Genomic DNA, 24,518 nt, shown 5'->3' with positions numbered 1-24,518 from the left:
AGCAGTGATTGTGACTGTGAGACAGGAAGGCAAAATGGGATGGGGCTCAAAGTAGAAGAACCATCTCTCTCCTAATACCAAGGACCTATTCCCTCCACGGATACTTGGCTGGTAGCCATGGGAACCATTGAGGACAGGAGATGCCTGGGTCCCCAGACGGGCCCAAACATGGCTCTGAGCTACTGTTCTAAGTCCATCACCTGCAGCTGGGAAAAACCAAGGGGGCTTTGGGGACTTCTGGATGCAGGGACTTGGCAGGTGACTAATGAGGCTGTTTGTGTTCTTTCGTCGAGAGGAGGATGGGGGACCCTTGAGGGTTCTGCCCCTGCTTCTTATTTCTAGATAACAAAGACGGTCAACAAAGCTTCTTACAGCTCCATGGTGCTGGCATGCTCCCTGGGGATGCAGGGAAGGCCCTGAGGACATTGTTTTCAGTTGATACACAATGCCCAGTACATACCTACACCTGGGACAGAGGCCTGCTTGGAGAAGATCATGGGAATTGTACAATCTTAAACTGACAGCAAATTAAAGCTAGAGAGACCTTGAAGACAATGCAGTCCCAACCTGTATTTTTACAGATAAGGCAAACAGGGCTCAGAGAGACAAGAATTAGCAGCTGACCTGGAGCTAGACTCAAGAATTTCGACCCTAGCTCTGATAACAAGGAGATAGGAGCTGGCTCTGGAGACCAAAAGCCTGAGCTCCGATTCTGAACGACACCACTGACAAGCTGTAGAGCTGTGGACAAGCCGGTGAGCACTGGGTGCCTGTTTCCTCATCTGTAAAATGGAGGATTTATTCCTGACCTCACGGTTTGGGAGTTTCTCAAATGTTAAATATAGAGTTATTAGCCATTCTACCAGAGAAGGCAATGGCACCCCACTCCAGTACTCTTGCCTAGAAAATCCCATGGAGGGAGGAGCCTGGTAGGCTGCAGTCCATGGGGTCGCTGAGGGTTGGACACGACTGAATGACTGAGCAACTTCACTTTTCACTTTCATGCATTGGAGAAGGAAATGGCAACCCACTCCAGTGTTCTTGCCTGGAGAATCCAAGGGACGGGGGAGCCTGGTGGGCTGCCATCTATGGGGTCGCAGAGTCGGACACGACTGAAATGACTTAGCAGCAGTAGCAGCAGCAGCAATTCTACACCTATTTATATATACTTGCCCAAGAGAAATAAGCATATGTCCACACAAAGACTTGTGTACAAATGTTTATAGCAGCATTACTCATAATAGCCAGACGTGGAAACAACACAAATGTCCTTCAACTGAATGAATAAATAAACGAATGAATAAACAATGTTAATGAATGAACAGACGAAATGTGGTTTATCCACACAATGGAGTCTTATACAGTCATACAAAGGAAGGAAGTACTGACATGGATGCGTAACAGAGAAAACAAACCTGACTCCATACTGAATCTCTCTCTTTAGCTCTAATCTTTATGCTCTGTTGCCTGTGCTTAGTCATGCTGTCTCTGCACCTTTATAAATGAATATTGCCTATAGCCTGACATTTATAGGACAGCCCATTCTCAAGGCTCTGACCTTTAACACTTTTCCATTCATATAAAAAGAAAAAAAAATCAGAAAATAAAAATTGTCTTATTGGATGTTTATAGGAACACTGTGACCAGACCTCTGTGGCCAGCTGCAAGAGCAAAGGATTCCAGCACCAAAATGTTTGCCATAATGAGCCACATCCCCTTCTCCTCTTAGTATAAAAGAAGCCTGAATTCTAACCAGGGTAAGACTGTTCTTTGGGACAGTATTCCACCGTCTTCTGGGTCTGCTGGCTTTCTGAATGAAATCACTTTTCCTTGCCTCAACAACTTGTCTCTCAATGTATTGACCTGTTGTGCAGCGAGCAGTACGATCTTGGACTCAATAGCAGATGAACCTTGAAAACATTATGCTAAGTGAAAGAAGCCAGTCTCAAAAGACCATATAATGTATGATATCATTTATAAGATGCCTGGAATGGCAATCAGAAAGTAGATAACTGGTTGCCTAGGACCAAAGGTCAGGGACAGCCAGGGAAATGGGAGAGTGATTGCTGCTGTGTACAAGGCTTCTGTTGAAGGTGATAAAATGTTTTAAAGTGAGATTAATGTCCTCACAGCAAAACTCTAAAAATATGCTAATAGCCATTGTATTAGCCACTTTAAATTGGCACATTTTATGGCTCATGTATCTTAATAAAGCTGTTAAAAAATGAGTTATAATAACACTTCTCTCAAAGGGTTTTATGGGGAATTAACATGAGCTACACATATATAACTATATCTAGAACAGTCCTTGATGCATAGTAAGTCTTCAGTGATTCCATGATCATTATTTCCTACTCTACAGGGATGGAGGAATGAAATCTGTTGACTTTTCTTCCATGAAGTATAATGAAATTAGAAGAATTGTCCACTGATAAGCCTGGCATGGTATATTTTGATCATTTAGAAAAGCACAAATTAATACAATATGGTTTTCATAGTAATATATAAATGTACATATTACATTTCATAGTAATATACAGAATAAGGGCATATGAGGGGGTTACCCCTATAATGTTCATTTTGGTAAAATTTCAGAACACTGGGAGTAAAAAGATCTCAGGTGCTTACAGAGAAAAATGTAAGTGATCTACATCCAAACAATCAGGAAGCAAATTTTATCAGATTTTCCATGACAACCATAGACTTCTACACACAGCCAAATGGTCTGATGTCTAATGGTCAGATATGCGATATATCAAAAAAGTTACCTTTCATTTATCCTTTCTGGGGAAACTACTGGAGAAAGTAATCCAGAGTGGGGTGGGGAAGAGTAAACAAAAGAGAAACAGTTGGGATCTAACATAAGACAGAGGTAAAAAGAATCCCAGAAGACAGCTGTGCAGCAAAGCTCAGAGAGTGATCAGCCCAGCGTGGAAGACAGGACATCCAGCATGCCTTTCTCCAAAAACTAGAACTGACAAGAAATCTGATGAATTTCACCAAGTGAAAAAATAGCATTCATGGTATGTATGCTATTTGTTTTTTTACACATCAGATGGCATGGTTGGGAACCATGAGTGCTTGCAGTAGAGAAAAATCATGAAAAAAGAGAGGCAAATATTACTCCAGAAAGATATGAAGTTGTAGAAGAGAGGAAACATAATCATAATTCATTGCTTGGTCTATTGTCATAATAGCATAAACGCTAAGTATTGATTCAGTCAGAGTTTTTGATATCACCATGTTGGAAAAATAGGGAGAAAAAGTGGAGTTGGTGGATACTGTCCAAGTACTCATCCTCATTTTTCATAATAGCAAGCCAATAAGTACTGTCTTAAAACAGGGGTCCACCACCCCAGACGAAGACTGCTCCCATCTGTGGTCTGTTAGGAGCCAGGCAGCAGAGCAGGTGGGAACCAGCAGGTGAGAGAGCGAAGCTTCATGTGCCTCTCCCCATCGCCAGCTTCTTCACTGAATCATCTCTGCCCCGGCCCGAGTCTATGGAATAATTGCCTTCCACGAAACCCATCTCTGCTGCCGTAAACATTGTGGACCACCATCTTAAAATGAAAAGTCACACACAAGACATTACTTTAAAACACAGCATACCACAAGGCATCAAGAATTTGGAAAAGGACGTACTTCCCAGGTGGTCCAGTGGCTAAAACTGTGTTCCCAGCAAGGCTATGGTTTTTCCAGTGGTCATGTATGGATGTGAGAGTTGGACTGAAGAAAGCTGAGCGCTGAAGAATTGATGCTTTTGAACTGTGGTTTTGGAGAAGACTCTTGAGAGTCCCTTGGACTGCAAGGAGATCCAATCAGTTCATCCCAAAGGAGATCAGTCCTGGGTGTTCATTGGAAGGACTGATGTTGAAGCTGAAACCCCAATACTTTGGCCACCTGATGTGAAGAGCTGGCTCATTTGAAAAGACCCTGATGCTGGGAAAGATTGAGGGCAGGAGGAGAAGGGGACAACAGAGGATGAGATGGTTGGATGGCATCACTGACTCGATGGACCTGGGATTGGGTGGACTCCAGGAGTTGGTGATGGACAGGGAGGCCTGGCATGCTGCAGTTCATGGGGTCGCAAAGAGTCAGACACGACTGAGAGACTGAACTGACTAGACGGGCCCTCATGTCCCCCAGAAAACTCTTACTGAGTAGCAAACTCTTCATTAAACTCTCATACCCCTTAGCAGTTTTAATTCTTAAATATAAACAAATAATCTGTCATTTTTCATTCCTAGAAGAAATACTGTGAAACACTGTGTTTGAAGGTTCTGGTGGTTACACTCTGATAATGTGCTCTATTTCTTGGTTTATCAACTTTAGATAGTATCAATATAAGTCATGCAGTATTTTAACTTATTTTTATTTATTACTATTATTGTTATTATTGGTTGTACCATGTGGCTTGTGGGATTTTAGTTCCCTGACCAAGGGTCAAACCAAGGCCCTCAGCAGTGAAAGCACAGAGTCCTAACACTGGATGGCTAGGGAATCCCCTGAATCACGCAATGTTTATTTACTTATTCATTTATGGCCACACCACAAGGCATGCAGGATCTTAGTTCCCTGGCCATGGAATCAAACCTGCTCTCCCTACAGTGGAAGCTCTGAGCTTTAACCACTGGACCTTCAGGGAAGTCCCAATCATGCAATATTTTTTTTTTTTAATCAAAATTAGTGAAGAAAATCCAGGATGAAAAAAAATAATACACTAAATTGTTTAAAATATGACAATAGCTTTTGCTATGTCCCACATCACCAAACCAATAAAGTTTCTGCTCTCCTAGAAACAGAACCTTAACAGCAGTCAATCAGGAATTGCCCGATCAGTACTAAGTTAGATAAGCTGTATGATAGACACTTGCCATTTCCTAAAGGAAACAGCTATTAAGTATAATTACAGTAACAAAAGAAATGGAAAGCAAGTCAAAGAAACAGTTTCCAACATGGAGTCAGAACTGGCTTTTTCTCTGCAACAAAATCATTCCACATCAAACTTAATGGCCCCCATTTCCACCCTTGAAGGAGGCCCATGTGTGGACACCTCCCATGTTGATGGGACTCCAAGAGATTCTCTGGTCAACTTTACCAGTTATTTCTTTAAATATCCAGTAGGAAACTAAAATCAAAATTAGTGAAAAACTAGGACTTCCCTGGTGGTCCAGGGGCTAAGACTCCAGGCTCCTAATGAAAGGGGCCTGGGTTTGAACCCTGTTCAGGGAACTAGATCCCACTTGCCCCATCTAAGAGTTGGCATGCCACAATTAAGACTCAGCACAGCAAAATAAATAAATGTTTTAAAAAACCAAACTGTTCTTGTATTGCAAATTGAGTCTTTACAAGAACTGAAATGTATCTCTAGAAGCAATTCAAACCACACCTTTTCTTTCTTCCAATTCCCAAACCTCTCCTATCCATCTTAAAAGGCTTGTAGAATGGCCCCCCACTCCAGCACTCTTGCCTGGAAAATCCCATGGGCGGAGGAGCCTGGCGGGCTGCTGTCCATGGGGTCACTAAGAGTCGGACACGACTGAGCAACTTCACTTTCACTTTTCACTTTCATGCATTGGAGAAGGAAATGGCAATCCACTCCAGTATTCTTGCCTAGAGAATCCCAGGGACGGGGGAGCCTGGTGAGCTGCCGTCTATGGGGTCACACAGAGTCGGACATGACTGAAGCGACTTAGCAGCAGCAGCAGATATTGTAAAACCATCTGGACTTGGGGAACAAAATTCTTTCTTGGTGAAACTAAATTCTTTTTCTGTGCCATGTGAGATGTAAATGTTCTACCTGGTCTCCTCTAGAAACAAAGGTAATTCTTATCAGAAGGAGTGTGGGGGGAGGTGATTTGGAAATTAGTGTGTTAGTTGCTCAGTTGTGTCCAACTTTTTGCAAGTCCATGGACTGTAGCCTGCCAGGCTCCTCTGTCTATGGGATTCTCCAGGCAAAAATACTCGAGTGGATTGCCATTTTCTTCTCCAGAGGATCTTCCCGACCCAGGGATTAAACCCTGGTCTTCTGCACTGCAGGCAGATTTGGAAATTAGGCCTGTGAAAAAAAATCTTAAAAATCTTCACCACAAATATTAGCGAAAAGCTTCAGTTATTGGAGAAGGAAAACTAAACTTTAGTCCATCTGCCAGAAATACAACTTGGACCCAACTGTTCTATTTTAAACTAGTCGATTTTGCATCATTGTACTTGTCCCAGATATAAAATTGAAAAACAAAAGCCATAAGATCCTATTTGCCTCTGTCTGCATGTTTATGTATGTCTATATGTTATAAATGAGTCATCCTTTTCTGTCTCTGCTGCTGCTGCTGCTGCTGCTGCTAAGTCGCGTCAGTCGTGTCCGACTCTGTGTGACCCCATAGACGGCAGCCCACCAGGCTCCCCTGTCCCTGGGATTCTCCAGGCGAGAACACTGGAGTGGGCTGCCATTTCCTTCTCCAATGCATGAAAGTGAAAAGTGGAAGTGAAGTCGCTTAGTCGTGTCCGACTCCTAGCGACCCCATGGACTGCAGCCCACCAGGCTCCTCCCTCCATGGGATTTTCCAGGCAAGAGGACTGGAGTGGGGTGCCATTGCCTTCTCCGTTTCTGTCTCTAGAAGCTATTATTTATAAAGAGCTCCATTTATATTCATGTGATTAAAATAATCTTTGGTATATAAAAGCTAGTTTGTGTTTTGATGAAAACAGGCATGCCTTTACAGTTATCAAAATTAAATAGAACACTTTTATTCTACCTAAGTTTATTAAAAGTCAAGTTAAGTTCATGTTAGGGCTTCCCAGGTGGCTCAGTGGTAAAAAATCCACCTGCCAATGCAGGAGACACAAGAGACACAGGTATGATCCCTGGGTCAGGAAGATCCCCTGGAGTAGGAAATAGCAACTCACTCTAGTATCCCCGCCTAGGAAATCCCAAGGACAGAGGAGCCATCACAAAGGGTCGGACACAACTGAGCACAGCACAAAAGAAGACCCCTATGTACATCGCAGCATTAAACAGAGCAAGGAAACAACCCAAAGGCCCATCAACAGATGAATAGTTAAAGAAGATGCAGGGGTCTTCCCGTCTTCCCTGGTGGCTCAGTGGTAAAGAATCTGCCTGCCAATGAAGGAGACATGGGTTCAGTCCCTCTTCTGGGAAGATCCCACATGCCGCAGAGCAACTAAGACTGTGCTCTAGAGCCTGGCAACTGCAACTACTGAGCCCACAAGCCACAGCTACTGAAGCCCGGGCGCCCTGAAGCCTCTGCTTCACAACAAGGGAAGTCACCGCAGCAAGAAGCCTGTACACCATAACTAGAGAGTAGCCCTCGCTTCCTGCAGTGAGAGAAAAGCTGGTGCATCAGTGAAGATACAGCATAGCCTAAATAAATAAAAAAGATGTGGTGTGTATACACACACACACACACACACACACAATGGAATACTAATCAGCCATAAAAAAGAGTGAAGTAATGCCATTTGCAGCAATGATTCTTATAAGAGAAGGAAGTCAGATAGCTAAAGACAAATATCACATGACACCACTTATGTAGAATCTAAAAAATAAATAATACAAATGAACTTATTTACACAACAGAAATAGACTCACAGATACAGAAAACAAACTTACAGTTACCAAATGGGAAAAAGGGGAAAACTAACAGTTTGGGGTTAGCAGATACAAATTACTACATATAAAATAGATAACCAACAATGTCATACTGTATAGCACAGGGAACTATATTCAATATCCTATAATAAACTATAATGGAAAAGAATTTGAAAAAGTATAGACTGTATACACAAATTACTGAATCACTCTGCTATACACCAGAAACTAACACAACATTGTAAATGAAGTACACTTCAATTTAAAAAATTCTAAGTGGAGTCTTTTAAAAAATATATTTATTTACTTGGTTGTGCCAGGTCTTAGTGGCAGCGTATGGGATCTAGCTCCCTGACCAGGGATAGACCCCAGGCCCCCTGGATTGGGAACAGAGAGTCTCAACCACTGGACCACCAAGGAGGTCCCTAAGTGGAGTCTTTTAAGCTCAAACTTACTTTAAGGCTTTCCAAAAGCCCCCTAGAAAATCTAAAGTATTTGTTACTCACCAGATAAGATGTTGAGCTAATTACATTTATTTGACTTGTTATATTACTTGGGAAGCATTATCAAAAAAAAAAAAAAAGAAGTGATGTTAAACCTTCTTAGATTATATTTGTATGATGCATGTTATTAATATAGGTGGTGTTTTAGAAATTCCTAGAAATTTGACATATCCTAGTATAATGTTATCAATCCTAATTCCACTTACGATCTTAAAATTTATATATCACATAAATGACCAAATTTCCTTGTTAATCCACTGTAAAAAACTCTCATCAAATCTTTAATCATGGGCATTCTAAAGTTTTTCGGCTACAGACTACTACTGTTTTATTCTGATGTTTTGCAAAGGTCAGACTCAAGAAAAGGGTGCTACCAAGTGCTTTTGATCATTGATATCCCCGTCAAATTACAAGGTGCTGAACCTTGGGTGCATATTTCACACCTGAAGAAGGCTCTACCTGACATCTGGTCCTGTACAAACACTGGAGACCTCAAAATCAAATTGACGAGGAAGAGAAGTAGCCAACTGCAAGGTGGACTGCTTTCTCCAAGATGTCGGATCAAGATTATTTCTACAACAAAAAACCAAATAACCCAATCAAAAAATGGGCAGAAGCCCTAAATAGTCTGTGTGTGCTCACACTATTTGCAGCAACACGGATGCAATCAGAGATTATCATACTAAGTGAAGTAAGTCAGGAAGAAAGACAAGTATGCTTTGCTGAGCAACTGCGCTGTGTATAGACCACACACTTGCTATACTTGGACTGACACTTCTGAGGAAATTAAGACTCAGCTACGTAAGATCACTGGATAAGCCAGCTGACTTTGAAAAGAGACCCTCCTTCAATAGTGTCTTTCTTTGACTTACTTGATTCTGATTGGCTTGGGTCTTGGGGACTATGGCTCTCAAGTGCACTCCAGACATGCCTTCTTATAAAAATAATAGTCGTCTCCTTCATGTGCTGTATTTTCTCAAAAGTTTAAAACGCTTATTTGCAACTGCTCACCACCAAACCAAGGATCTCCCAAAGAATCGTAGAAGAAAATCAAATAAAAAAACGGACTTAAAGTGAACCTGATAGGAATTCCCTGGCAGTCCAGTGGTTAAGCCTCAGTGATTTCACTGGCCTCAATTCCTGGTCTGGGAACTAAGATCTCGCCAGGTCCGCAGTGCAGCCAAGAAAAAGTTGTCCGATATTGTGAATACAACACAGAGACTCATCAAAAACTGTGAGAATTCCAGAGTTTTGCTGGGAGTAGCACTAAAACCTTAAAAAAAAATTTTTTTTTAAGTCACATCTCTCAGGCTGAGAGTCTGATCAAAAGGAGGGCATTGCCTTTTGCCTGGTATAACTTCTGGTTCCTGCTTCCTTTCACCTAGAAAATTCTTCAATTTTGACAGCTCCTCAGAACTCCTTTTTGTCTGCTAAGTCTTGAATGCTGCTGGATTACTGAATTGTTGAATAAAGCTAGTAAGAGCTTTAAAACTTACTCGACTGAATGTTGTTTTTAAACAAAATAATCTCTTTCAACTAACTCTTCCTCTTGCTTTAGGTGCAACATGGCTTGGCTTGGTAAAAGTACTAAGTCCATCTTTATTTAACATTTAAAATTTTTCATCTGTTCAAGCTTTTTGCCTTCAAATGGATTTTTAATAAATTGCACTAAAAAGTTATCTTGATTACTTCTTGAGTTTTCTCACCCCTTTAAATTTTGCTTCTTCCCTTAGTGTGCTTCCCAACTTTCTTCCCTCGAGTTTTCTTAGTTTATCACCTGTAAATTTTCTGATGGTTACATTTTTTTCTTTCCACCAGCACAGTGCTAACATGTGGGATCCAGTTCCCAGACCAGGGATCCAATCCGTGCATACCACGGTGGATGCATGGAGTGATCCAACCACTGGAAGGGTCACCAGGGTAACCTTCAGTCCCTCTGAAGGTTATGTTAGTATTTTAAAGTTCTATTTCTTTTTCCTTTGCCTTTTGACAATGTCTTCCTTCTGTAGGATGAAGACTTTATTATAACTTTTACTTTGAGAAACTTAAAAACGTAAAACTTTGCTCTGTTCCGATCAATTGTCCTAAGTAGGACTTTGGATAAACAGCACCACACTTTTATCTGTCTTGGCTAGTCTTTAAATGCTTCCTCTGATGATGATCAGCTCTTCAGGAAAAAAAAGCTCTTCTCCAGATTATGAGGAGAAGGGGTTTGTACCCAGGAAGGAAATGGCAGCCCACTCCAGTGTTCTTGCCTGGAGAATCCCAGGGACGGGGGAGCCTGGTGGGCTGCCATCTATGGGGTCGCACAGAGTCGGACACGACTGAAGCAACTTAGCAGCAGAGCAGTGCATTCTAGGCGGGGAGCCCCACCCCACCCCCCGGCCCCAGCAAGTGTAAAATGCGAACCTTCCAAAAGCAGGAACAGATTCTTTTCTCTAGAAGCAAGTCTCCCAGGTCATCTCAGCCCGCGAAACCTAAGTCTAGTCACAATGACTCAGCGAATCTGAGTCTAAAGAACTGCAGTCCTTCGCCTTCCTCTCTCAGACAGGCCCATTCCATTCAGAGCCATTTCCCAGGGCTAGGAGTGGCCTGGATAGCGTGCCCAAAGGAACCTCGGACTCCATCGGACACTTCCTCCTTTTGTCCCAGGGTGGTTTCAGAACAGCGTCCAGAAAATATGCCTCCCCACACCCACCCAGACTCATGGGTTCCTTACTCCCTATCCCCCAGGAACCCTTCTTCCACATGGGTCCGTATGCTTGTACTCAGACTGCCAGTTCTTCCTAGAACCTCAGCCGAGGCGTGCTCCGCCCTTGCACCCCAGGGCCTGATCGGCAGCTCCGCCTTTGCTGGCTCCCTAGTTTATGGGCCGGGCCAGCCAGACTGGGTATAAAGTAGCAGGCGCTCGGGGGCGAGCAGCACTGGTGACACCTTCTAGGTGGCAGCTCGCTAAGCAGCCTGAGGACCTTGCCGTCCACCCCTCCCCAGCTTGAGTCACCAGGGCAACCAGCAGACCAGCCAATCAGCGCGCTGCCGGAGCCATGGCTGGTGAGTGTCCGCCCCCCGCCCCCCAACCCCTCCAGGCGCCTTGCTGTCCCCAGCCCTCGTTCCTCAGCAGGAGCTTACAGTTTCCTTCCTCGGCTTAAAGCTGGAAACGTGGAGGCATTAGAATCGCTGGATGAGCCCTGACAGATGCCGGGAGAGGAGAGTCTCCTGTTTCTACCCCACTCCCAGAAACGACGATGGGCGGTTAGGAGAGAATTGACCTTGGAAGCAAAAGGTTCCTTCCCTCTGGGGTCAGAATCAGCTGTCAGAGACCAAATTGGCCAACTTGCACACCCTGCTTGACCTCAATAGTATTTAAAATCTTTTGGAATAAGTTGCTAACGTTTAAAATAAATATAGGCAATTTCACTTAAAAACGTGGGTTCCCAGCTTCTGGAGGGAAACTGGAAGATCTGGCAGTGGGGGTGCTTGAGCCGGGGAAGCTGCTCCCTTTAGTTTGATGGACATCAGACCCAGCTCCAGGCTGCTGGGCCAGGAAACTTTTCAGACTGTGACCCGTGGAGTGGGCAAACCTGATCTGGGTGCCGCTCTAGTGACAGAGCCTCCCTTCTCCACCGTCAACCACAGGGGGACCTTGGAGGTCCCCACAACTTGAATCTAATGTGTGAATGGCCTCTCACACATACTGGACCAGCTGCAACACCTGCTGGGGCTGGAATCCCTGTTTTCCAGAGAGCCTTACTCTGAGATCGGATAATGAGCTAAAATCTAGATATCTATTTCCTTCCTAGAAGGCAGAATTCTACCTTTCTGTAATTTCCTTCCCTATGAACCTAGTTCTACCTTCTGAAAACACACACACAAACACACAACCTCATCTTGCTAAAAGTAAGTGGGTGAGGGAAGGCATTGCTTTTGGAGCTGACAGACTATTTAGGTGCTCAAGAGAAAAGGGCTAAGCAGGGGACTGGAAGCCCACCCAAGGTTTCATGGCCCAAGGGGTAGGGCTTGGCTGACAAGGCTTCTGCACGCAGATTAGTGGCCGTTTCCCTCTTGGTTATTTGTACCCCAGTTGTCTGGAGGGCATCAATACCTCTCTTGAAATACTAGGGCAAGAACTATTTCCCCATTCTCCAATCCTATAGAATGTTCTGTATCTATGTGTAACAGACCAAACAAACAAACAAACAAACAAACAAAAACAAAAAGGGGAGGGGGGTTGGGGGAGCTAGTGAGGGAAAATGGGAAGATTTAGATCTTGTATAACTAGTATTAAGCTTCCTAGGTAGGCGCAGTGGTAAAGAATCCGCCTGCCAATGCAGGAGATACGGCTTCAATCCCTGAGTAGGGAAGATCCTCGGGAGTAGGAAATGGCAAAGATTTGTTTTGTGTTGGTATGTTGATATATCCCAAATGCCTAGAGAGGTGCCAGGTGCATCCTAAGTGCTCAGTAAACTGAGGTGGGGAGGCTGGGTCAGTGAGAACATTAGCATTTCAAGGTGGGGAAAGAAGGCTGGCTGGTGTGGATGTGGATTGGAAATAGAAGGTGTAGGATGGTGGGGACACAGAGAAATGAGGACGGAATGGGAGCGTATTGCTTAGGGATTGAGACCTGAAAAGGAAATGGTGCAGGGAGAGAGAGGCATTAACAAGATGTGCTTAGCCATGTTACACAGTTGCTTCTAGCAGATGGGTTAATCACGTGCAGGACAAGCAAAGTGAAGTGAAGTCGCTCAGTCATGTCCTACTCTTTGTGACCCCATGGACTGTAGGCTCCTCAGTCCATGGAATTTTCCAGGCAAGAGTCCTGGAGTGGGTTGCCATTTCCTTCTACTGAATGGTAAAGTAGAGGTACTGATAATAACCCCATTTGTCTTCCAAGACTCAGCTCAAATGCAGCTCCTTCTCAAGGCCTTTCCTGAGGGGCTGGCCCTGAAGTGAACAGTTTTCCTCTGTTAGTTATTTGTGTATATGTTTTATGCCTTTCTTTGAGTAAATTCTGATAAAGTCAAGCTTGTGTAGCTAAATGGCAGGAAGGGAAACTGAGCCCTCTAAGTCCAAAAAATCTCAGAATTGGCCATGGAAAATGACCTGAAAACTAGAGAGGTGGCTTATCTCTTGCTTTACCCTTACCTCTAGCAAATATGCACAACTGTTCTATTGATTGCCCATTTATAGCCTTTGACCATTTTTCTACTGGGTTGTTTTTAAGAAATCTATATACTTCAGATTTTGAACTCTATTGGTTATATTTCTTGTGAATATATTCTTCCTGTTTGAGTCTCATCTTTTTTTTTTTTTTATTTTTGAAGGGAACAGTCATGGCTGTACTGTAGTTAGTAGATGTAAGCTCTTTGAAAGCAAGAGATAGATGTCTTGACTTACTCATTTTCTGGGAATCACTTTTATGTTTTACTACTTATAAAATGTTTGTTAATGTTGGTAAGAAGTGAAACTATATATATATAAATTTAAAAATTAAAATATACATATGTAAGAAGCCAAGAGAATAAAAACTGACAAAGCAGTACTTAGTAAACTGATATGACTAATGCAAAGATAAGTCACAAAGAAAATGCATGTTAGAGTTTAATATACTCACGTTGCTCTCAGTGGTGTTCAGTCCATGAGTTGGTAAGAAATCAGGTGGGAATTTGTTGAAGCAGCCTCAGGAATTCCTTTCCATTTTCCCAGGCTACATCAGAAGAAACTAAATCACTTCTGTAGCATTTAAATCATCACCAAATTTATACCCCACCGAATCTGAGTTTATGGAGTCCAAAAGGCCAGGCCAAGCTTGGGAATCCTCTTTTTTGACAAGCGGGAACCTAAAGCTTACACATGACTGAGTTTAAGCCAATGGGCGATGCCTACGCCAGGTGTGGTTAATACTGAAATCAGGGAGAGAACTAAAGGCTTACAGGTGCCTTAATTTTCTTCCAACAATACTATAAGAAGTTGCAGGTGCACTCTCTCCTCAGGTCCACCCACAGTCACTGCTTTTGAAGAGTTAGTAAGGTATGGAATTTTAGCTCCAATTTCAGGAGGATGGCGAAACTTCCTTTCTCTGGTACTCTTCCCCATGCCTGCATGTTGTTGTGTGGATTTCTCTCTATATATTTTCAAGTTATTCCAGCCTCACCACTTAACACGTAAATTTGGGTAACTTGCTTAAAGTTTCTGGGCCTCAGTCTTCCCGTCCCTAATGATATTCTGTTTACCTCACAGGGTTGCTATGACAACTGCAAAAAATACAGAGTACTTAGAACAATGCTCAGCGCGTAGTAAGCACCCTTTACATGCTCTTGTTGCAGAAGCAGGCATGTTCTAATGGCTTTACTAACACAAAGGATGTCCAAGAAAAAGCTCATCTTCCCCTGTGCGTCTACCCCCTTGTCACCTCTTACTTGCCTAAGAAAACTGCGCCACGTCTTTTTCTCTTCAGAGCAATAGACTGCAGATCTACCTACAAACATGGAGTTTCTTTCTTTATTGTGAAAGTAGATTCACATTCACGTTATAAAGATTTTTAAAATGTGGACCATTTATAAAAAGTATTTATTGAGTTTGTTAGAATATTACTTGTTTCATGTTTTGGTTTTTTGGCCACAAGGCACACGGGATCTCAGCTCCCCAACCAGGGACTGAATCCACACTCCCTGCATTGGAAAGAGGTCTTAACCACTGGATCGCCAGGGAAGTCCCCATTTTATCATTTAATGATATATCCCAGATATCTTTCAGGGTGACAGTATATCAATACGTGCAGCAAACTCATTCTTGGTACCAGCATAATATTCTGTTCAGTTCAGTTGCTCAGTCGAGTCTGACTCTTTGCAACCCCATGGACTGCAGCACACCAGGCTTCCCTGTCCATCACCAGCTCCCGGAGCTTACTCAAACTCATGTCCATTGAGTTGGTGATGCCATCCAACCATCTCATCCTCTGTCATCCCCTTTTCCTCCTGCCTTCAATCTTTCCCAGCATCAGGGTCTTTTCAAATGAGTCAGTTTTTCTCATCAGGTGGCCAAAGTATTGGAGCTTCAGGATCAGTCCTTCCAATGAATATTCAGGACTGTTTTCCTTTAGGACGGACTGGTTGGATCTCCTTGCAGTCCAAGGTACTCTCAAGAGTCTTCTCCAACACCACAGTTCAAAAGCATAAATTCTTCTGCGCTCAGCTTTGTTTATAGTCCAACTCTCACATCCATACATGACTACTGGAAAAACCAAAGGTTTGACTAGACAGACCTTTGTCACTGTTTCCATTGTTTCCCCATCTATTTGCCATGAAGTGACAGGACCAGATGCCATCTTATTAGTTTTCTGAATGTTGAGTTTTAAGCTGACTTTTTCACTCTCCTTTCTCACTTTCATCAAGAGGCTCCTTAGTTCTTCGCTCTCTGCCATAAGGGTGATATCATCTGCATATCTGAGGTTATTGATATTTCTCCTGGCAATCTTGATTCCAGCTTGTGCTTCATCCAGCCCAGCATTTCTCATGATGTACTCTGCATATAAGTTAAATAAGCAGGGTGACAATATACAGCCTTGACGTGCTCCTTTTCCTATTTGGAACCAGTCTGTTGTTCCATGTCCAGTTCTAACTGTTGCTTCTTGACATGCATGCACATTTCTCAGGAGGCAGATGAGGGGGTCTGGTATTCGCATCTCTTTCAGAATTTTCCACAGTTTGTTGTGATCCACACAGTCAAAGGTTTGGCATAGTCAATAAAGCAGATGTTTTTCTGGAACTGTGTCACTTTTTCAATGATCCAGTGGATGTTGGCAATTTGATCTCTGGTTCCCCTGCCTTTTCTAAAACCAGCTTGAACATCTGGAAGTTCATGGTTCACATACTGTCGAAGCCTGGCTTGGAGAATTTTGAGCATTACTTTGTTAGCATGTGAGACAAGTGCAATTGTGCAGTAATTTGAGCATTCTTTGGCATTGCCTTTCTCTGGGATTGGAATGAAAACTGACCTTTTCCAGTCCTGTGGCCAGTGCTGAGTTTTCCAAATTTGCTAGTATATTGAGTGCAGCACTTTCACAGCATCATCTTTTAGAATTTGAAATATCTCAACTTGAATTCTATCACCTCCACTAGCTTTGTTCATAGTGATGCTTCCTAAGGCCCACTTTACTTCTCATTCCAGAAGTATTTATCATAAAATTTATTCAGATGTGCTCCATAAATAGGCAATTGAGGTTATGTCTAATTTTTGCTAATGACTACAAAGGTCCAAGGGTTCAGCACACATCCTTGCTCATCTGTCCTGATGCTTACAGTCTGTAGGACAGAGTCCCCAAAGTTGGACAACTAGATCAAAGATTTATGTGTCTTTAAAATGTCTAAAGATTCAGCTTGATTACTCTCACCAAAGGCTGAGGCAATGCATTTTCCCACAGGTAATGTGCCAGTTTTCCTGCACTCCTAATAGCCCTTGATGTAATTTGTTTTCCCAATCGATCTGTAAATAATGATGACTCATTTTAATCTGTTCTTCCTCACAGGCCTGGCAGGGCACCTTCTCATTTAGTTTTTTTGTAATTTCCTTCTCTATCCTTATTTTTCTATTGCATTGTCTTTTTCTAAGTATTTGTAGGCATTTTGGGGGCATCTGGTCCCATCACTTCATGGGAAATAGATGGGGAAACAGTGGAAACAGTGACAGACTTTATTTTTGGGGGCTCCAAAATCACTGCAGATGGTGATTGCAACCATGAAATTAAAAGACGCTTACTCCTTGGAAGGAAAGTTATGACCAACCTAGACAGCATATTCAAAAACAGAGACATTACTTTGTCAGCAAAGGTCCGTCTAGTCAAGGCTACGGTTTTTCCTGTGCTCATGTATGGATGTGAGGTTGGACTGTGAAGAAAGCTGAGCACCAAAGAATTGATGCTTTTGAACTGTGGTGTTGGAGAAGACTCTTGAGAGTCCCTTGGACTGCAAGGAGAGCAAACCAGTCCATTCTGAAGGAGATCAGTCCTGGGTGCTCATTGGAAGGACTGATGCTGAAGCTGAAACTCCAGTACTTTGGCCACCTCATGCGAAGAGTTGACTCATTGGAAAGACTCTGATGCTGGGAGGGATTGGGGGCAGGAGGAGAAGGGGACGACAGAGGATGAGATGGCTGGATGGCATCACCGACTTGATAGACGTGAGTCTGAGTGAACTCTGGGGGTTGGTGATGGACAGGGAGGCCTGGCATGCTGCGATTCATGGGGTCGCAAAGAGTTGAACACGGCTGAGCGACTGAACTGAACTGCACTGGGGGGATTTTAACTCTTTTTGGTAAGAGTTGAGAATATCTTCTCCTGGTTGTCTTTTGACTCTGTTTCTGGAACCTTTCATTAAACACAATTTTTAATGTTTCTGGGGCTTTATCTGTCAAGCTTTTCCTTCATGGTTTCTGAAGCTGTTGTCTTTCTTAAAAAGCAGCCTCTGTCCAGAGGTTATACAACTTCTCCCTCTCGTCCCATACTTATTTTATTAAGGTTTTAAAAATAACATTTCTTAAAAGTTAACATATGCATAATAGGAAACCAAAAAACACAAGAAGCAAAAACAAAAAAGTTATCCATAATCAGTTTACCTTTTGATATGTCATTTCTAGATCCTATTTTCATATTTATACAATTAAATATCCATTTTTTTATAATTAAGATCATACAGTTATGTGTCATGGTTTTTTCACAAATCGTGAATATTTACCATTTCAAAGTCCCAAAGCTATGAGTATTCTGATAACCAATGATACACTACACCAACTCAATCTATAAGAGAAAAATGTAATCCTGCCTTTCTTGGCAACAAAAATTTCATAAAAGTCAAAAATGACAATAAACCTCTAGATAAAGGTATTGGCAGAGTTTGTAATTTAAATACTGTAGTCTCTTGGTGTTCAGTTAAAAATGAGACAGAAGGCAACAGAGTACATAGAGCATCCCATACTAGTCTAATAGTTTCAGTTTTTAAAATTTAGATCTTTAATCTGCCAGTAAGTTGTTGCTGTATGTGGTATTAGTGGGAAACTTGTATTGAATATAATAGACACACTGGAAAGTGCACAAGTTCTAAGTGAATTTTCACCAACTGAACACATGCTTGTATAATCTGCATCCATTTCAAGACACAGAACAGGGGACTTCCCTGGTGGTCCAGTGGCTAAGACTCTGCTCCCAGTGAATGGGGTCTGGGTTCGATACCTGGTCCGGGAACTAGATCCCACATGCCCCAACAATCCTCCAAGCTGTAATGAAGATCATAGATTCCCAAGTGCTGCAATTAAGACCCAGCAAAGCCAAATAAATATTAAAAAAAAAATAGAACACAGACAGCACCCCAGGTACTTTGTCTCCTTCCGGTCATTATTCCCCGACAGAGGATAACCACTGTACTGACCTCTAACACCTTATATGAGATTTCTAAGGGGATCATTTTATGGGGATGACAGAGAATGAGATGGTTGGATGGCATCACCAACTTGATGGATGTGTTTGAGTGAACTCTGGGAGTTGGTGATGGACAGGGAGGCCTGGCATGCTGCAATTCATGGGGTCGCAAAGAGTCAGACACGACTGAGCGACTGAACTGAACTGAATTTTATTTTTATGCAGATGTTTGATTAAGTATGCCAAAACCATTTATTAGATTAGCTACTGTTTTCCCAGTGAGTTAAAAATCGCTCCTTTGATGAATGGGACTTATAAGGAGAAAATATATTTCTGGATGCAGTGGATGGGTTGCATAACCCAGTGTCTAACAAAGTCACATCTTCCATTGTGGAGCCCAGCTGGGCTCCCCTGCAGCCTGAGCTTTGCTGGTTGGTGACTGATTTTTTCCATGTGCCTTGTGTGTGTCTAAATAGTCAGAAAAGCACTGATCGTACTGGCCCACTCAGAGAGGACGTCCTTCAACTATGCCATGAAGGAGGCTGCCATAGAGGCTTTGAAGAGGAAAGGATGGGAGGTCACTGTGTCGGACCTGTATGCCATGAACTTCAATCCCGTCATCTCCAGAAAGGACATCACAGGTGGGAGCGGCTCTCCCCTTTAATTAGGTCTTTGTGGAACTTCTCCCTTGTGGGCTTTCGGCCCCGCCTTCGCCCTCTGGCGTCAGCTTCTCTTTTCCTCTCTGCAGGTAAACTGAAGGACCCCGGGAACTTTCAGTATCCTGCCGAGACTGTTTTAGCTTATAAAGAAGGCCGTCTGAGCCCAGATATTGTGGCCGAACAAAAGAAGCTGGAAGCTGCAGACCTTGTGATTTTTCAGGTGTGGTAAGACATCAGAAGGGGTGTTGAGGCACTTGTGTGTTTTTGTCCTAGACCTGACACCTAATTAGCTATGTGCTCTTAGGAAAGTCACAGCCCCTTGACCATACTCTCCTTTAGGAAGGATAATTACTTCAAAGGTGCAGGATTACAGATTTATGGATGTTATGAAGACTGGCTGTGTATTCTTTGAAAGTATGACTGTGACTGCAGAGATGACATATGAGCCTTGAGCTCTTTTCCCGAGAATGTTTAGTCTTTTCTTCAATTAGTAATTTCTCATGGAATCACTCAAGTTTGCAGTTCTCACCCCATCTCCATAAGCCTCCTGGAAACATTTTGTAGAGGCATAAGAGCTTGGCTTCTCTGCGATGGGAGCTCCCAGTGCAGGGTGCACTGCCCTGCTTAATGTGTTCTAGCAGCAAAACCATGGCCTTTCTCCTCCTGGAAGCTGCCTCACCATTTAGCAGTCAGCACTGAAACTGGGGATGCTTCTTGTAAGTCACCTTTCCTGACGATGGCGGACTGTAGTCAGTGACTTTGCTGCTACCAACCCCAACCAGCTTTTTGGTATTTAACATGAAATGTATGCAACACTGGAAACTTCATAAGTTCGATACTGGCGGTGATTTTTGCAGTTATTCAATCAGCTGCAAAGACTCTAACCTTTGAAGTCCCTTATTCTACCTGGTGCTATGAATCAAAGCCACATAACACGAGCCAGTGCCCCAAAGGATCCCTTTTTGGTCTACATTTTCTACTCTCGTTGCAGTACAGCCAAGGCAGTAGCAGTAGCAACTTTCAGTTCTGCTTCTAAGAATCACCGTATTTTAAAACTGGAAAGGCTGGCCTTTACATTCAGCTTCTATCCAATGCATGTGTTTTCTTTACTACCAGTACAACTGTATAGGTTGAGCATACAAAATAGCAGCACAAGAAAGGGCAATGTAAACTCAGACTTGCATATTTATTATATCAGTTTTGCAACAGATGACAGGAAGAGTCTTATTCCAGCAAAAGCAGTGTGCTAGAAATGATAGTCTGGCAACATTAAAATAAACGTCCTGAGGAAAGACTGCCCGCATTCATAGCAACGTGCCACACAGGCTAGGCCCTGCTCAGCTGTCTCACTTCTCCAAATGGAACCTGAGAAAGTAAACTTTTAATATCAAGCAAGCCAACGAATTCTATTTTCAACCCTGTCTGTAGAACATTCACAGAGGACCAAGTCTACTTGCTTGAACAACCTACACATCCTAAAAGCTGCAGATATGCCCTTCACAATTGAAGCACCTTAAATGTGAGAATATGAGAAGCTACTAGAGACCCCTCAAGCCCCTCTTTTTACGGATGAGGAAGGGGCTTGTGTTGCAGAGGTCATGCCTCCCATTATTGGCAGATTCAGGGTATGAATGCTGGTCTCATTCTCAATCGTGTCCAGAACTTTACTTCCTTACTCTCTTTCCTGTGGGTCAACCATTCTTCAAAGAGAGAACTACCAAGTCCTACAAATTTCTTCTCTGTCCTAGCTTTTTCTTTTAGCCTCTGGTCATTATAGCCTTTAAGTGAGTCAAGAAGAAATACTGGTACGGCCTTGTTCGACTTTTACCAGGACAAGAGCCCCAGCAGGTCTTTCTTGTGCGAATTCCCTGATAAACCTTGGTTACACTGATCATTTGATAGCATTTGTGAGTGGTTCTGTTTATTCTAAATGATAGGACTTTACATCCATGAACACAAGGTACAGGTCTCATATTTGTGATACCACACCCACTGAAGCAAGTTCTTGAGAAAAATATTGATTTAGGTGTCACACACTGAGGCCAACTTTCCCTCCAATCCTTGCTGTTTAGATTTTGCTGCCAAATGAGGTTTCACAGAAACAAGTTATTTCACGTGGCTCTCTTCACACCCGCCCGATATTTGTTATTTGTATGCAGGAACAGGAGTGTCTAGTTGACTTACCAAGGGCAATAATTTTCTTTAAAATTTTCTTTTCTTGAGTGTTCTACCTTCTCCAAGAGGAATGACAGGGCCTGAAGAAAGTTTGCCCCTCAGTGATGTCATGGACAGCAGCTAAGCATTGAATCTTCTATGCTGGGGGTGTTCCCAATCTAACCTCTCTGTCCTCTGTCCCTCAGTTCCCCCTGCAGTGGTTTGGAGTCCCTGCCATCCTGAAAGGCTGGTTTGAGCGGGTGCTCGTAGGGGAGTTCGCTTACAAGTATGCTGCCATGTATGATAAGGGGCCTTTTCGGGTAGGTGGATAATTGTTCTTGGTTTTCTTTTTTCTAGCGCCTGGATTTTAGAAAGACTCTGTCTTGATGCAGAGTTTTGAGTACAGTTAGATACCACAATCAGGCTCCAGGTCCCTTTGGGAGAGATGTGTGTAGATTAGATAAACCTAGAATGGCAAAATACTGAGAGTTAAAGCAGGATGGTGAATGTATCATTATACTATTTTCTCTTTATGTACTGATATGAACTTTATGAACTTGTCCATTAAAAAAAGGAGTCTGTCTTTATTTTCTAGACACCCAAAACTACACAAGAAGCATTTTTGAGACCTTCTAGATCACAAGCCTTGATACATGCCTAGTGCTGTGAGGAGACAGATTTTAAAAACTCCACCTAGGCACCAGCAGTCAGCACTGATTTTGCGTTACTTTGACAGCCTTCACATGCGAGAGTATGGAATCCTGGGCCTGCCCCTCTGTGTACCACTTTCCAGGCTGGTACTTCTGCAGAGTCATACTGCATGGCTCAGAAGAGCCAATGTATGAAGTAATATAAGGAGCAGATCTAGGCAGCAGGGGGTGGGGGGTGGGGACTTTTATATTCTTTTCCCTGGGCTGTTCCATTAACTTCCTGTTACCAAAGAGATGTGGATGATAATGCCTTTTCTTTTACAGAATAAGAAGGCAGTGCTTTCCATCACCACCGGTGGCAGTGGCTCCATGTACTCTCTGCATGGTATCCATGGGGACATGAACATCATTCTCTGGCCAATTCAGGTATCTTGTTTTCAGTGACCCTTCAGGGGGATTAACTGAATTTTCTATTGGGTCCAAATCCTCCAGATAGCATCTGGAAACAGACCTGAGGTATGAAGATCAAATAACTATAGAAGGGGCTTCCTTTTAGGACTGACCTGTCTTCCCAGGACCCCAGGCTTATAGAATAATTCATGTGTGTACATGGTCAAATACCACTCTCTCCTCCTAGCCAGAGGACAGCACGGATGACTCCCCCAGGTTTGTACAGCCATGTGACAGGCATCTCTCGCCAATCTCTCTGTCCTCCAAGTTGCTGCTACAGTCTCACAGACTATCAGAGCCCAAGAAAAGTTAAGAAATTATTTAGTTCAGCTAATAAAACTGAAGTCTGAAGCACGTTTTTTTTGGCGGTCACTGGACCCTTAGGATAATCTCCTAAGGCTGGCAAGAAGAGCATGTGAGGTGGCCATCTACAGGATGAGGGAATCAGTATTAGTAATAACACTGGAGAACAAATGGCAAGAATACTTCATGAAGACTTGCCTGGTAATGTGGAGAGGCAAAGAAACGCACCTTTGCAGGTCTTGGCAACAGTCAGCTGCTGAGAAGCTGGAACCCTCCCTGAGGTAACAGAACTTTGGGCACTTTTGGCAGATAGTGCCAGGCTGGGACAGTTTCAAAGGCTTTATTCATTAAGAGAAGAGTACAGCTGAATAGGCTAAAATAGGTAACAGCTAGGTACAGAGAGCACAAGGTGAGAGGATGGAGCTATGAACTAATTCTCAAGGCCTTCACATCAGGGTGTCCTATTGGGAAACCCAGATTAACTTTCATTGTCTGTGGTACAAGGTGTGTGGCATTTGACTTGTGACTCACCTCTGTGCTTTGTGTATCCTCAGAGTGGCACTCTGCACTTCTGTGGCTTCCAAGTCTTGGAACCTCAACTGACATATAGCATTGGGCACACTCCCGAGGATGCCCGAGTTCAGATCCTGGAAGGATGGAAGAAACGCCTGGAGAATATTTGGGATGAGATGCCACTGTATTTTGCTCCAAGTAGCCTCTTTGACCTAAATTTCCAGGCAGGATTCTTAATGAAAAAGGAGGTGCAGGATGAGCAGAAAAGTAAGAAATTTGGCCTTTCTGTGGGCCATCACTTGGGCAAGTCCATCCCAATGGACAATCAGATCAAAGCCATAAAATAAGATTCACAAGACTGGACTTCCTTCTAAGAATGTAACCTAATCTTGGTTGCTATTTTGAGCTTCCTTGATTTGCTTTAGTTTTTAAGATCTGTGTTTTTCTTTTTCCATAAGGAATGAATAATAGAGAACAGACTAAATTCATACGTTTTGGGATAGCTTTATTAAATAATGTAACCAATTCTTACGATTGCTATCATGGCAACATCTGATTAGGCTCAAAAGGGCTCTTAGGATGTAAAGCCAGACAGAAAGGTAGAAAGATGCCAGACAGTATTCTTTAAGGCCCTCTACACAATTTAATTCCTCTCTCTTTAGGGATATATATTTAGGAATAAATCTGGCTAGAGAGCATCCAACTCCTCAATGATCTATTTTTCTTTAATTACCTCTCTGTGGTTTATGGCAGAAGGGAATTGCTCAGAGGAAGAAATGACAGAATCTGTCTGACCTAAGGGACTTGTTTAATAATTGCTACTCTCTGCTTGTTTGTGATCTATATTAGCTTTGTTACTATACAATGACCACCATGCCTATATGAATGTCCTCCTTCCTTCAACTTTTGTTGTTAACACAGATACCTTGAAATGAAAAGTTAATAAAAATCTTTTTCACTTCAATCTTCCGATTTAGTATCTGCAAATAAACCAAGACAGCTATAACTACATGTGCTATAATGACTGAATTCACAAAAAGAAATAGCACTCCTAATACCTAAAAACAGCCTTCCACAAATAGTACTTCATTTTTTGATCCATATAACTAACCTGGAAATTTTCCCCGTATCATTTATAAACTGATGACTTTCCTTTCACGGATGTGTTTTGGTTCCATGAATCTGGGGGCAAAATTGTAAGCCTAGAGTTTCACTAACTTTGGTGAAGGATTTTGGCATTCATAATCTAACTTCCTGTTTAAATAATTG

The 24,518-nt window shown here is 42.7% G+C and overlaps 1 protein-coding gene across 2 annotated transcripts; it reads left to right on the top strand.

The window, feature by feature from the left end:
- Window positions 1-11,029: 11,029 nt before the first annotated feature.
- Window positions 11,030-24,213, top strand: NQO1 (NAD(P)H quinone dehydrogenase 1). Of its 2 annotated transcripts, XM_012190046.5 has the most exons (7): window positions 11,030-11,163; window positions 18,997-19,161; window positions 19,269-19,399; window positions 21,540-21,653; window positions 22,308-22,409; window positions 22,818-23,017; window positions 23,291-24,213. In XM_012190046.5, exons 1-7 carry the CDS (start codon window positions 11,157-11,159, stop codon window positions 23,337-23,339), a joined length of 768 nt encoding a protein of 255 aa, XP_012045436.1. In that variant the 5' UTR covers window positions 11,030-11,156; the 3' UTR covers window positions 23,340-24,213. The 2 variants fall into 2 exon arrangements, with proteins under 2 accessions (XP_012045436.1, XP_004015151.1); XM_004015102.6 differs by lacking the exon at window positions 22,818-23,017.
- The last annotated feature ends 305 nt before the right edge of the window (window positions 24,214-24,518 follow it).

Source organism: Ovis aries, chromosome 14 (genome assembly GCF_016772045.2).
Source record: "Ovis aries strain OAR_USU_Benz2616 breed Rambouillet chromosome 14, ARS-UI_Ramb_v3.0, whole genome shotgun sequence".
NCBI lineage: Eukaryota > Metazoa > Chordata > Mammalia > Artiodactyla > Bovidae > Ovis > Ovis aries.
The sequence above is the reverse complement of the archived record's forward strand: the minus strand, read 5'-3'. Positions and strand labels throughout refer to the sequence as shown.